At 44.8% G+C, this 12,004-nt stretch overlaps 1 protein-coding gene and 1 pseudogene across 1 annotated transcript; one reads left to right on the top strand and one right to left on the bottom strand.

Moving 5' to 3' along the window:
* Window positions 1–1,536: 1,536 nt before the first annotated feature.
* LOC121776783 lies at window positions 1,537–5,194 on the top strand (annotated as a pseudogene).
* A 3,997-nt stretch (window positions 5,195–9,191) lies between these two features.
* LOC121777773 (14-3-3-like protein B) lies at window positions 9,192–10,524 on the bottom strand. The gene is made up of 4 exons (XM_042175127.1): window positions 9,899–10,524; window positions 9,699–9,821; window positions 9,511–9,627; window positions 9,192–9,429 (listed from the first exon to the last, which is right to left on the bottom strand). The coding sequence occupies exons 1-4, from the start codon at window positions 10,373–10,375 to the stop codon at window positions 9,370–9,372; spliced, it is 777 nt and encodes a 258-aa protein (XP_042031061.1). The 5' UTR covers window positions 10,376–10,524; the 3' UTR covers window positions 9,192–9,369.
* Between the last annotated feature and the right edge of the window lie 1,480 nt (window positions 10,525–12,004).

Genomic DNA, 12,004 nt, shown 5'->3' with positions numbered 1-12,004 from the left:
ATGATCAACACATTGGGCGGTGGAGGTTCGTCAACGCCGGGGACCCAGGGTTCGGCGACGCCGGGGGGGTACCAACCACCCAATTTTGACCTTGATGCATATGTTCGTCCCAACGTCCCGCGGTTTTCGCAGGGATTATCCCAGATCCGGGAGGATTTTCCAGTTGATCCCACGCCGGGAGTAGGCCGAGGCGGTGGAGGTGGGCGAGGCGGTGGAGGTGGCCGAGGCAGTGTACAACCCCAGACGGGCGAGGACGAGGAGGAAGAAGAGGAAGAGGAAGAGGATCTTGGCCGACATCCGTACAACAACCTCGAAACGATGGCGGTGTACAACGCCTGGATCACGGTCTCGTACGATCCCATCGTCGGGAATCAACAAACCCGGAAGTGTTTCTGGGAAAAGGTTGTCGAGGTCTACCACCAAATAAAGCCGAACCGCTCCCGCAAGCGCACAGTTAAAATGATCCGCTGTCACTTGGACCGAGTCGACCGACAGGTCAAAAAATTCTGCGGCATCTACTCGGCGGAAGAGGCGCGCTACCAAAGCGGCGCCACGGCCACCGACATTTTGACGTCCGCTTTGCGCGCCTACTACCAGGACGAGGGACATCAATTCAGATTTGTTGATGTTTGGCGCGCCGTCAAGGACGAGGAACGATGGGCCGGCGGTTTCCGCTCCAGCTCGGGCTCAAACTCGAAGCGCACGAAGCATACGGCGAGTGGCCAATACTCGTCTAGTGCTGGTGCGTCTGGTGGTGACACTGCTGAAGGCATCAGCCAACATGATGCTGAATCCCAGGAGTTTGCGGGTACGGTCGGCGATGCAGGAGGATCAGCGAGTAGGCGCCGTCGGCCGCAAGGGACGAAGGCGGCGAAAGCGGCTAGAGCAAGGAAGGGCCGAGGCGAATCAAGCCAGCCGGCCTCAGGATCGGGCTCGCGAGGAGGCTCGGACACACTTATGGTGGCGTACATGACCGCCACAATGGCGGACACTTCCCGCTTCTCGCACTCCCAATACGCGGCCTGGTGGAACGGAATTGTGCATATGGCAGCACAACTTGGCCTTCCGACTCCCCCTCAACCTCGACCGCCTCCGGAGGATGATTAGCCCTTCCGATTAATTTTATTTTATTTTGTGTGTTTTTTTATTTTGTGTGTTTTTTTATTTTGTGTGTTTTTTTTATTTTGTGTGTTTTTTTATTTTGTGTGTTTTTTAATTTTGTTTTAATTTTAATAAAGTGTGTTTGTTTAAATTGAATTGGGTTTTAAAAAAATTATAAATTAAATTGAATGAATAGTAATTAAGAGACGGTATAGAGACGGTTAAGAGACGGAGCGTTGCAGCCTCCGTCTCTTAGTTAAGAGATGGAGGAAAAAAGGACAGTGGGGCCCTCAAATAGTGCTCAAATAGTAGTTAAGAGACGGTTTAAGAGACGGTATAGAGACAGCGTTGTGGATGGCCTCACACCTCCGTTCAACTACACCTATTAATGACAACATTAAAATTTCAACGACCATCCCAACTCACAACCCAATCACTCTGCCTGCCTGCATGGGCCGACCACTGGTTTTCCCCTTTTACCTCATCCTCTGCGCTCTCCTCTCACCCTCTCCAGCCTTTGCCGGCCCGATCTCCGTCCCATCCATACCGATCAACTTCACCGCTTCTTATCTCCAATTCATAGACAATTCTGGCGCCTTCTTGGCCTCCGAGAATGGCTCTTTTCAGGCCCGAATAACCAACTCCAAGCCCGAATCCAGATCCTTCTATTTCGTCGTCGTCCACGTCGCCTCCCACACGATTGTCTGGTCGGCCAACCGCAACCGCCACATCTCCCAGTCTTCTCAGCTCTGTCTCACTGCCCAGGGGCTAACCCTCTACAATGACTCCACCCACCCCATCTGGTCAACCCCTCCAAATCCCACGCCCGTTTCTTCTATGCACCTTCTCGAATCTGGAAACTTACTCCTCCTCGATTTCCCCACCGATCTGCTCGTCTCCGACCAGACGCTGCCCGCGGGGAAATCGCTGGTGGTGTCGTCGGATGATGACGGGGAGCTGTCGCAGGGAAGCTACAGGCTAGTCGTGGCCGACGACGACGCGGTGCTGCAGTGGAACGGGATGGTTTACTGGAAGCTCTCCATGGACGAGAACGCGTTCCGGGGACACGACTCTCCCCGTCGATTTCCTCATCTTCAACGCTACAGGTTTGTTCTTAATGGGTGGAAATGGCCAAAAGGTTGTGGTGAAAAGAATCATTAAGGGAAATTCTAATTCTCCGGGTTTGGCGTTTGCAAAACTCGATTACAGGGGATTGCTGAGCGTTGTGAGCTTTGATCCTATTGATACAAGTAGTAATCAGGTGATGGAGGGCCGGCCCCCAGTGATAGGTGCCAGATTCCGATGATATGCAAGAAGCTCGATGTCTGCAACAGTGGAGGCTCCTGTTGGTGTGCGCCTGGATTCCACAACGATCCTAGGATGAACTATGGTGATTGCGTTCCAACGGATACTTCTCTTGTTTTCCCTGATTCCTGCAACAACGATACGGATTTCAAGTATCTTAATTTGAGGAGCGATTTGGATTACTTCTCAAATGACTTCACCGATCCTGTGATCCATTAGATGGGATCTTCACCAAGTCGCCCCCTCACGTGTCGGTCTTCCATCACGTGGGTAGGCAATGCAAGAGATAAGAGAACCATCATCGATGTGGGCTGGAAAGGACATCGGTCTTCCACTCGTGAGGTAGATAAGAGATAAAGAGAAAACCATCAATCCACTCGTGAGGTAGATAAGAGATAAAGAGAAAACCATTAATGCAAGAGATAAGAGAACCATCATCGATGTGGGCACTCGTGAGGTAGATAAGAGATAAAGAGAAAACCATCAATGCAAGAGATAAGAGAACCATCATCGATGTGAGCCAGAAAGGACATCGGTCTTCCATGCAATAGATAAGAGAACCATCATATCGGTCTTCCATGCAAGAGATAAGAGAACAATCATCGATGTGGGCCATCGGTCTTCCATGCAAGAGATAAGAGAACCATCATATCGGTCTTCCATCCAAGAGATAAGAGAACCATCATCGATGTGGACCGGAAAGGACATCGGTCTTCCACTCGTGAGAGAGATAAGAGAACCATCATCGATGTGGGCCGAAAAGGACATTGGTCTTCCACTCGTGAGGTAGATAAGAGATAAAGAGAAAACCATCATTGACTTGGGCCCACTCTGATACCATATTAGAAATGAGACACTCACCCCTTAAAAAGCCTTATAAGGGGGAGGGTTATCCATACTTATATAGATTAGATGAGATCTTCACCAAGTCGATGTGGGACAGAATTTTTAGATAATTTAACACTCTGTGCTCCAAAAACTGCTCATATTTGGGCTTTTTCTTCAGCGAGAGATTTGGGTCGTGTTACATCATCAGAGGCTATTTAGGCTCAATGAAGTCGGGCTCGGGAGACCGCGTCGGACATGTCAAAATGGTGGCTGTCGGAGCTCCAAACAGTGGTGTGAAGGATAAGCCTGCTATTACCATCATCGGTGGTTCTAGCAATCGCCGTTGTTGTCCTAGTCTGCTTAAGGAGAAGGTTGTCGAAGAAAGTAGCGAGATCCAAGCAGGATGATGAGGAGATGGATTTGGTTTCCATCCCAGGGCTGCCGGTGAGGATTGACTACGCGGAGCTCGCTGATGCTACTGAAAATTTCAAGAACCAGATCGGCTCGGGCGGATTCGGAACGGTGTATAAAGGGACTCTCCTCGACGGAAGTGAGGTAGGGGTGAAGAAGATCACGTGCTTAGGATCACAAGGGAGGAGAGAGTTCCTCACTGAGATTGCCGTGATCGGGAAAATCCATCACGTCAATCTCGTGAGGCTTAGAGGCTCTGCGCTCTGCGCTCATGGCCCGCAGAAGCTTCTTGTCTACGAGTACATGATGCGCGGCTCCTTGGATCGCACTCTGTTCCAAGGCGACACCGTTTTGGATTGGAAGGAGCGGTGCGAGATTGCGTTGGGGGGCGGCTAGAGGGCTGGCCTACATGCACTCCGGCTGCGAGCACAAGATCATCCACTGCGACGTCAAGCCAGAGAACATCCTCCTCCACCACAAATCGCAGGTCAAGATCTCCGATTTCGGCCTCTCGAAGCTGCTCACTCCAGAGCAGTCCAGTCTGTTCACGGCCTTGAGAGGCACGCGCGGGTATCTTGCTCCAGGGTGGCTGACGAGCTCGGCCATTACAGACAAAAGCGATGTATATAGTTATGGCATGGTGCTGCTGGAGATCATAAGGGGAAACAAGAATTTGACGACGAGGAGCAATAGCTCTGCTGCTGCCCTGTCTCCGTGCCCCTCAACATGGGATTCGGCAGGGCAGCAGCGCGTGTACTTCCCCCCTCGTCGCGCTGGAGATGCACGTAGAGGGGAAGTACCTGGAGCTGGTGGACCCAAGGTTGGCAGGCCAAGTCAGAAGCCACGAGGTCGAGAAGATGGTCCGTATAGCACTATGCTGCGTAAACGAGGACCCCAACTTGAGGCCCACCATGACTAATGTGGTCGGGATGCTAGAAGGCGTGGTGCCTTTGGTCGAGCCTAGATTGAAATCACTCAATTTTTTGAGGTTTTATGGACGTAGATTTGCAGAGTCGTCTACTATGAGTGAAGGGACAGAGCCTAACCAGCTCATGTTGTATAGGCAACCTACCTCGAGTACTTCTTCCACTGCTTCCTATAATTCTTTCTCCTATGTATCTTCACAACAAGTTTCTGGTCTCGGATAGCACTTTTTAGGAATTAAACTACTGTATCTTTTATTTCATACTCATTATACAATATTAGGTGGAAGATGTATGTAATCAGACGAGTAGTTTGATACGAGTATTTCGAATAGTATTAATTAGTTTAGATATATTAGGGATTTGCATATCTTTTCTTATATTTGTTTCTTGTTCCCTAAGCTAGTATTCTAGCATTATAAATATGATAGATTGTTATCATTTTATTCATTCAACCCATTAATGAAATCAGTATTTCTCCCAACTTGGCTTGAATCACAAAATTCTATTTCTCTATCGCTGCCGACGAGAACTTCTCGCGCTCAGCTGCAATTTTTTGCCGTCCAAGTCACGACCCAACGTTGGGCGCTCGACAAACGACGACACCTCGTTTCTTGATTTTCGGTGGAAATCGACGTTAAGGAATTAGGTCCTTAACAACTGGTGCTTTCATTGAGAGCTGACCCTCCCACCATCTCAAACCGAAGCTACACCGCTGCCCGACGGAAAACATTCCGCGCACAGCAACCGATTTGGTTGTCGAGTCCCGCCTGTCCGCCGAGCTCTAGCCGCAGGACAACACTACTTCTGCAACGCCGACGGGAAGGATTCCCGCGTGCCGCGGCTAAGTCAGACGATCATCATCCACCACAGCCACGCCTCAGTCCGTCAACATGTCATACGACTACGCCGACTATCGCCGTCGTCAATACGACTTCCCTCAGGCCACACAGCTATTCCGTCCCTACCAGCCGGCCCAACCTCGCCGTGTAACCAGTTGGGACCCTCCGAGCAGCCGGGTGGAAGTACTCCGTCCGCCGTCGTGGCCAGATCCAGAATCCCCCTACGTCTCACACCACTTGGATCCACCTGATCGTCGCCCACGGCCGAGATACCAGCCCATCGGGTACCGCGATCGCGCGCAAGACGCTTGGCCCCGACACCGCGGTGGCTACATCGAGAGGGGTGGCCACCTATCTGATCGCGGAGATCATCAGACCGAATTAGGGTTTGATCGCTACCCGACAACCTCAATGCAGCGGCACCGCCCAACGTGCTGGGACCCACCGGCGCAACAGCAGGACCGCGGCTGCCTAACCGTTGACCGTCCCCGGCGCTCGGAGACGTGCTGGGACCGACCTCGCCCTCGGGAGGAGGTGAGAGCGCGAGTCCAGCCCGCCTCCCACCAGCCCCGCTACTCCGCCGAAAAGCCAACGCGGGACCTGTACAGTCAGCCCGCACGTGTGACCAGTCAAACTCCGGAGCAGCCACGCCTGCCGCTAATACGAGTCTCCCAGGTAGAGAAGTCAGAACGGTCTAGGTTGGGTCTCTGCTGGCACTGTCCCGAGAAATGGGTGATGGGACATGTGTGTAAACAACGCATTCTCTGTTATGCGGATGATGGGGAGGAGTTTGAGGAGAACATTCAAGATGAGAATTTAGCCGAAGAGAAAACTGATAATACTCCCACGATAGTATTCGGTGATGATGTTCCCCATGACATTACCGATGTTCACATTGATGGCGCTCCTCTTGATGTTCAAAACAACGAGTCCCCTGGAGAGTTCCTCAAGAACAAAGGGATTGTCAAGAACGATAGTGAGCCACCGCAAGTGCTCGTTGGGGTATATGATGAGAAGATTGGTGAAAAGGAGGAGACATTGCTAGAAGATAAAGAGGAGGATGGTTCTATTGGTGAAGTGGAGAAGATAATCGCCTCACTCAATGTTGTTCAAGTGTCATCCAAAAATGTTGTTGGAAATTGTTGGGGCAAGAAAGGAGATGGTGCTTACACCGATTTGCCCGTAATTGCTTGTGTCTATGTGGATTTGAATGTCGGTGATGTTCCAAGTATGAATCATCGATCAACATCGCTCGACAAAGATGCAAGGTTGATCCTTCCGAGTAATGACATGACATGCTTGGGCATTCTGGGAGGCATGGACAAGCTTTTCGATTTGGCAAGGAATTTTTCTGACAAAGTTGGGTCTCCTTTGTTGATTTTTTATGGAAGTGAAGAAGGGAGTTGTTCATCTGTTCGGTGTGTGTTTGATCCAGGAGGAGTTGCCTCGCCGAAGCTTCTGCTTTCAACTCTCCTTTTTGCTTCGTGGATCCCACCTTGAGGACAAGGTGGATTTTAACCGTGGGGGAGTTGATACGAACCTCTATTATTATTATTTAGTTTAGATATTATAGGGATTTAGCATATCTTTTTCTATATCTTTGTTTTCTTGTTCATTAAGCCAGTAGCATTATAAATAGGATAGACTGTTATCTTTTTTATTCATTCAATCAATTAATGAAATATTTTCTCCCCCAAAGATAACGTGTGTTTTCCAATCCTAATTTTGGATTCCCTCCGCCGATCCTAATTGGACGCCGAAGTATTCTATCAATCGCCGAGTTATCTGCCCGACGGGAGCGACTCCCGCGCACAGAAACTCTGCAATCGTCCGCCGAGCCTGTTGGTCGCTGGAAATTTATCTCCACCGCCGAGCGAAAAGTGGAGAAGATAATCGCATCGTTCAATTTTGCTCAAATGTCATCGACGGAGGTTACGAATTGTTGGTTTAAGAGAGGAAGTGTTTGCACTGGTGTAAGGATAACTGTCTATTTCTACGTGGATTTCTTAGATGGCAATGTCCCAAGTATTGTTCATCGTTCGACATCACTCGAAGTCGATACAAGATCCATCCCTCCGTGCAATGACACGCCATATTTGAGCATCCTTGGAGGTGATAAAGGGAGACATTCAGCTGTTCGATATATGTTTGACCCAGGAGGAGAAGTCTAGCTAAAGCTTTTGCTTTCAACTCTCGTCCTTGGTTCGTGGTTCCCACCTTGAGGACAAGGTGGATTTTAACTGTGGGGGAGTTGATACGAGTATTTCGATTAGTATTAATTAGTTTAGATGTATTAGGGATTTGCATATCTTTTCTTATATTGTTTCTTGTTCCCTAAGCTAGTATTCTAGTATTATAAATAGGATAGATTGTTATCATTTTATTCATTCAACCCATTAATGAAATCAGTATTTCGCCCAACTTGGCTTGAATCACAAAATTCTATTTCTCTATCGCTGCCGACGAGAACTTCTCGCGCTCAGCTGCAATTTTTTGCCGTCCAAGTCACGACCCAACGTTGGGCGCTCGACAAACGACGACACCTCGTTTCTTGATTTTGCGTGGAAATCGACGTTAAGGAATTAGGTCCTTAACATAGTTTGATTGATGATAGTGATTCAAAGCTTAGTATGGGTTGATCTATCTTCATTTTCATCTACGTTATTGATTTGGATTTAGTTTTAGTGTAATTTTTTGGCTTTCTACATATATTCTGTTTCAAGTAATGCTAAACTACAGTAGTTGGGATTCTAGTTGTCGCTTATAAACCATGTATAGTTTGCGCTGAAAAAATTCGAAGTTTGGCACAAAGTGTTAAATCAATAACTGATGGATCATATGTAGGAATGAACTTAAAAATGGGATGCATAGGAATGGAATGATGATATGTATAGTTGGAGGTACTCAGGTAAGATACTCTTGCTTGTTATGATAGATAGCCTCATACACAGATGACAAATATTATTTTGCTAAAGGCAAGTCAGTTATGCACATTTTCAAAAGTGCCATATAAAGAAGCAGAACATATTATTATTTCATCAGATTTTACTGAATCGCATAATCATATCCCATATTATTCAAAATGTGAGATTGGCGAATGTAAAGCATCAAAACGCAGCTCTCCGATAAAATCTGTCAATTTGTGAATCAAGATCATTGTAATATCTCATATTACTATGTTAATTCAATAACAAAACCTTCACCAAAACTCAGAAGAACAGCATACAAATTTCAGCGAGAAAGCATAAGACAAATTGCATCAAAGTTGAATAAAAAATTACACGATATTGAAACCAAATGAGTTGACGACTCTAGTCTAGTTTGTTGATTTTCCGTCGCACCGACTCTAGTCTTCTTTCTCCATTTTTGTATGTGTTCCACAAAATAGCTCATTTTCTATTTTTGGCAAATCTTTTCTTTCTTATAAGGTAGCCTAATTCTCCACTAATAATATTTCAATAATTTTTTCTTTCTTATAAGGTGGCCTAATTCTCCACTAATAATATTTCAATAACTTTTTCTTTCTATATATCTCTTATTTTACCAATTTCGTATTAAAATCAGTGCCGTCCCCAAAATCCATATTTTTATGGGACGAGAGAGTATATATTATTTTAGAATGTGAGTGTAATGAATTAATGGAGTATATAGTGCATGTACTAAAAAATAAATAAATAAAGATAATGTATCTTTAAATGGTGGACAACCCAAATTTGCAAAATGTGTCAGATTTTAGCGGATGTAATAATTAGTTCAAGTTTGAGTTTCAGTCAAGAGATAGTTGATGAGAAGCTTACAAATTGGCATAGTTAAAGAAAACTTAAATGTAGAATGCTCTAACAGACGAACTAGTACAGTAAACCATAAACGGCAGCTAAAACTGAATTTGAGGTTGTAAAAATAAGAAGAAAGTAACACCAAAGAAACTAGTGGTAGTGAATTAATCTAGTAGGAGCTCCTCACTGCTGCTGCCCCTCTTCAGCTTTGGAGGCTTCCTTTATCTCATCAGCACCTTCCTCCTGATCCCCACAGACAGTTGTAGTAAGGCATAATAATCTTACAAATATCGAATATATAGAAAATCATAACTGAATACTGACCTGAACGTCAGAGGTCCATAAAGTCAGGTTATCACGGAGAAGCTGCATGATCAATGTGCTGTCTTTGTAGGACTCCTCGCCCAAGGTATCCAACTCAGCAATCGCTTCATCAAATGCCTGATAAACAAATTAATTGATGAAAACAAAATATAATATGATGATGATGATGATGATGATGATGTACTTACTTGTTTTGCAAGACTACAGGCTCGGTCAGGGGAGTTGAGAATCTCGTAGTAGAAAACAGAGAAATTGAGAGCCAACCCAAGTCGGATTGGATGCGTGGGAGCCAGATCGGAGTTGGCAATGTCCTGGCGTAAGAGCAGAGATGATGTTATGAAACATTTCATTTTTAATTAGTACTACTCCTACTAGTACTAGTACCTACCTGAGCAGCCTTGTAGGCTGAGAGAGTGCTCTCAGCAGCTTCTTTTCTGTCAGCGCCAGTCTTAAACTCAGCCAAGTACCTGTGGTAGTCCCCCTTCATCTTAAGGTAGAAGACCTTAGAGTCGCCAGAGGAAGCAGAAGGGACGAGGCGCTGGTCGAGCATCTGAAGAATGCCGTCGCAAATGTTGCAGAGCTCCTTCTCGATCTTGGAGCGATAGGTCTTTATGGTGGCGACGTGATCCTCGTTTCCCTTGGACTCCTCCTTCTGCTCTATCGACGAGATTATTCGCCATGAAGCACGCCTCGCCCCGATTACGTTCTTGTAAGCCACCGACAGCAGATTCCGCTCCTCCACGCTCAGCTCCTCATTCTCCCTGAGAGACCCGGACACCTTCTCCATGAACTCCACCATCTCCTCGTACCTCTCCGCCTGCTCCGCCAGCTTCGCCATGTACACGATCTCCTCTCGCGCCATCATCACCAACTTCAACTACAACTCAGGATCGCTACCAACCTATAATTTATAAATACTACAAAACACCAAATCCGAGGGAATTAAGGAGATTCATGAGGTACCGCTTAATATACGCTTCTCCATTTGCTTTTCTATTTTTCTTTTCTTTTTTCTTATTCAACATATAAATTTAGTATTCCTATGTATAAATACTCTTTACTCCATCACTCCTCACCATAATAAAATGGACGGATTTACTATTATCACTACTTGATTACTAGCGGATATTCTGTTAGTATATTCTCCAATGAATATTGGTGTGCATGCTTCGCAATCGCATTGAATAAATTCAAACGTCTAATTCATGGACGGATATATGTTCCGAGGTGCGATCAATTGTTAACTCATTCCTAGTGACAGAACCAGGATTTTAATCAAGCCGGTGCTGAAATTTAATAAAAATAATAATCACTCCCTCCGTCCATAAATTATTGTCCAAGTTTGACTCGGTACGGGTATGAAATGTGAAGAAAAGTGAATTGAAAAAATTAGTGGAATAAGAGTCCCACATTTATATAGTAGTTTTATAATAGAATATGAGTGTAAAGAGTTGGTGGAAAGTGAAGTTCATTTATCAAAAATAGAAAAAAAAAAGCAAAATGGACAACTTTTCACGGGCGGACCAAAATGACAAAATTGGACAACATTTCACGGACGAAGAGAGAAGTAATAATAATAATTAGTAATAATAATAATAATAGTAATAATAATGTAATGAAAAGTATTTGATGTTACATTAGTACAATTTTTACGGCACACTAGATAACTTTTTTTTTTCCAACGAGTCGTCATGTTTGTACAATTGAAGAATAACCTCAGTTAAAAATTTTTGTTTTTGAATATTTTTCTTGCAACACTTCAACATTAATTCTTTTTTGATTTACAGTTGCATTTAGAATTTTAATACTATTATTATTTGAAGCATTTGAAATTGAATAATTATTTAATTTTTTGAGAAAATATCAATACATAATTGTAATCAATAATTATAAGATTTCTGAAAATAATTTGAAACTAATATGTGGTCTCAAATTAAAGTAAGAAAATAATTTTATAATCAATTTTATTATATTTTGATTTGATTTATGCATTATACGATTATGCCAATTAAATTTAGAAATCCGAAATTGATAATTTGGACTTTCAAGGGCTTCATTATACATATACCAAAAAATTATAAATATATAAAAGCCCAATCACTCAAAAAACTAATGTCCCAAAATGAAATAGCCCTAATTGATTCTCCTTCCTCCAATCTTCAAATTTGTCGGCGGAGTGCAGCCTGCGCAAAGCTCAAGCTATCTGGGTAGGGGCGGAGACCGAGCGGAGGATGGCCAGAGCGGGAGTATTCCGGGTCTAGAGCCGGCCAAGCCCCCGCTGGAGCGGTGACTTGGCCCTATTTAGTTCCATCGCTGCTCATCCCTTAATTGCTAACTACAACTAATATAAGACCATAAGATTTTCAAAGATCTAGTAGTCTATAAAATTGTCATTTGTAATTTCGTTTTATTATTATTCAAATTTAAAAAGATAAGAATAATTACCAAATTTAAGGTTTTGGGCAAACTTTCAATGTAGTGTATAAAAATATCA

Source organism: Salvia splendens, chromosome 18 (assembly GCF_004379255.2).
Source record: "Salvia splendens isolate huo1 chromosome 18, SspV2, whole genome shotgun sequence".
Classification (NCBI taxonomy): Eukaryota; Viridiplantae; Streptophyta; class Magnoliopsida; order Lamiales; family Lamiaceae; genus Salvia; species Salvia splendens.
The sequence above is the reverse complement of the archived record's forward strand: the minus strand, read 5'-3'. Positions and strand labels throughout refer to the sequence as shown.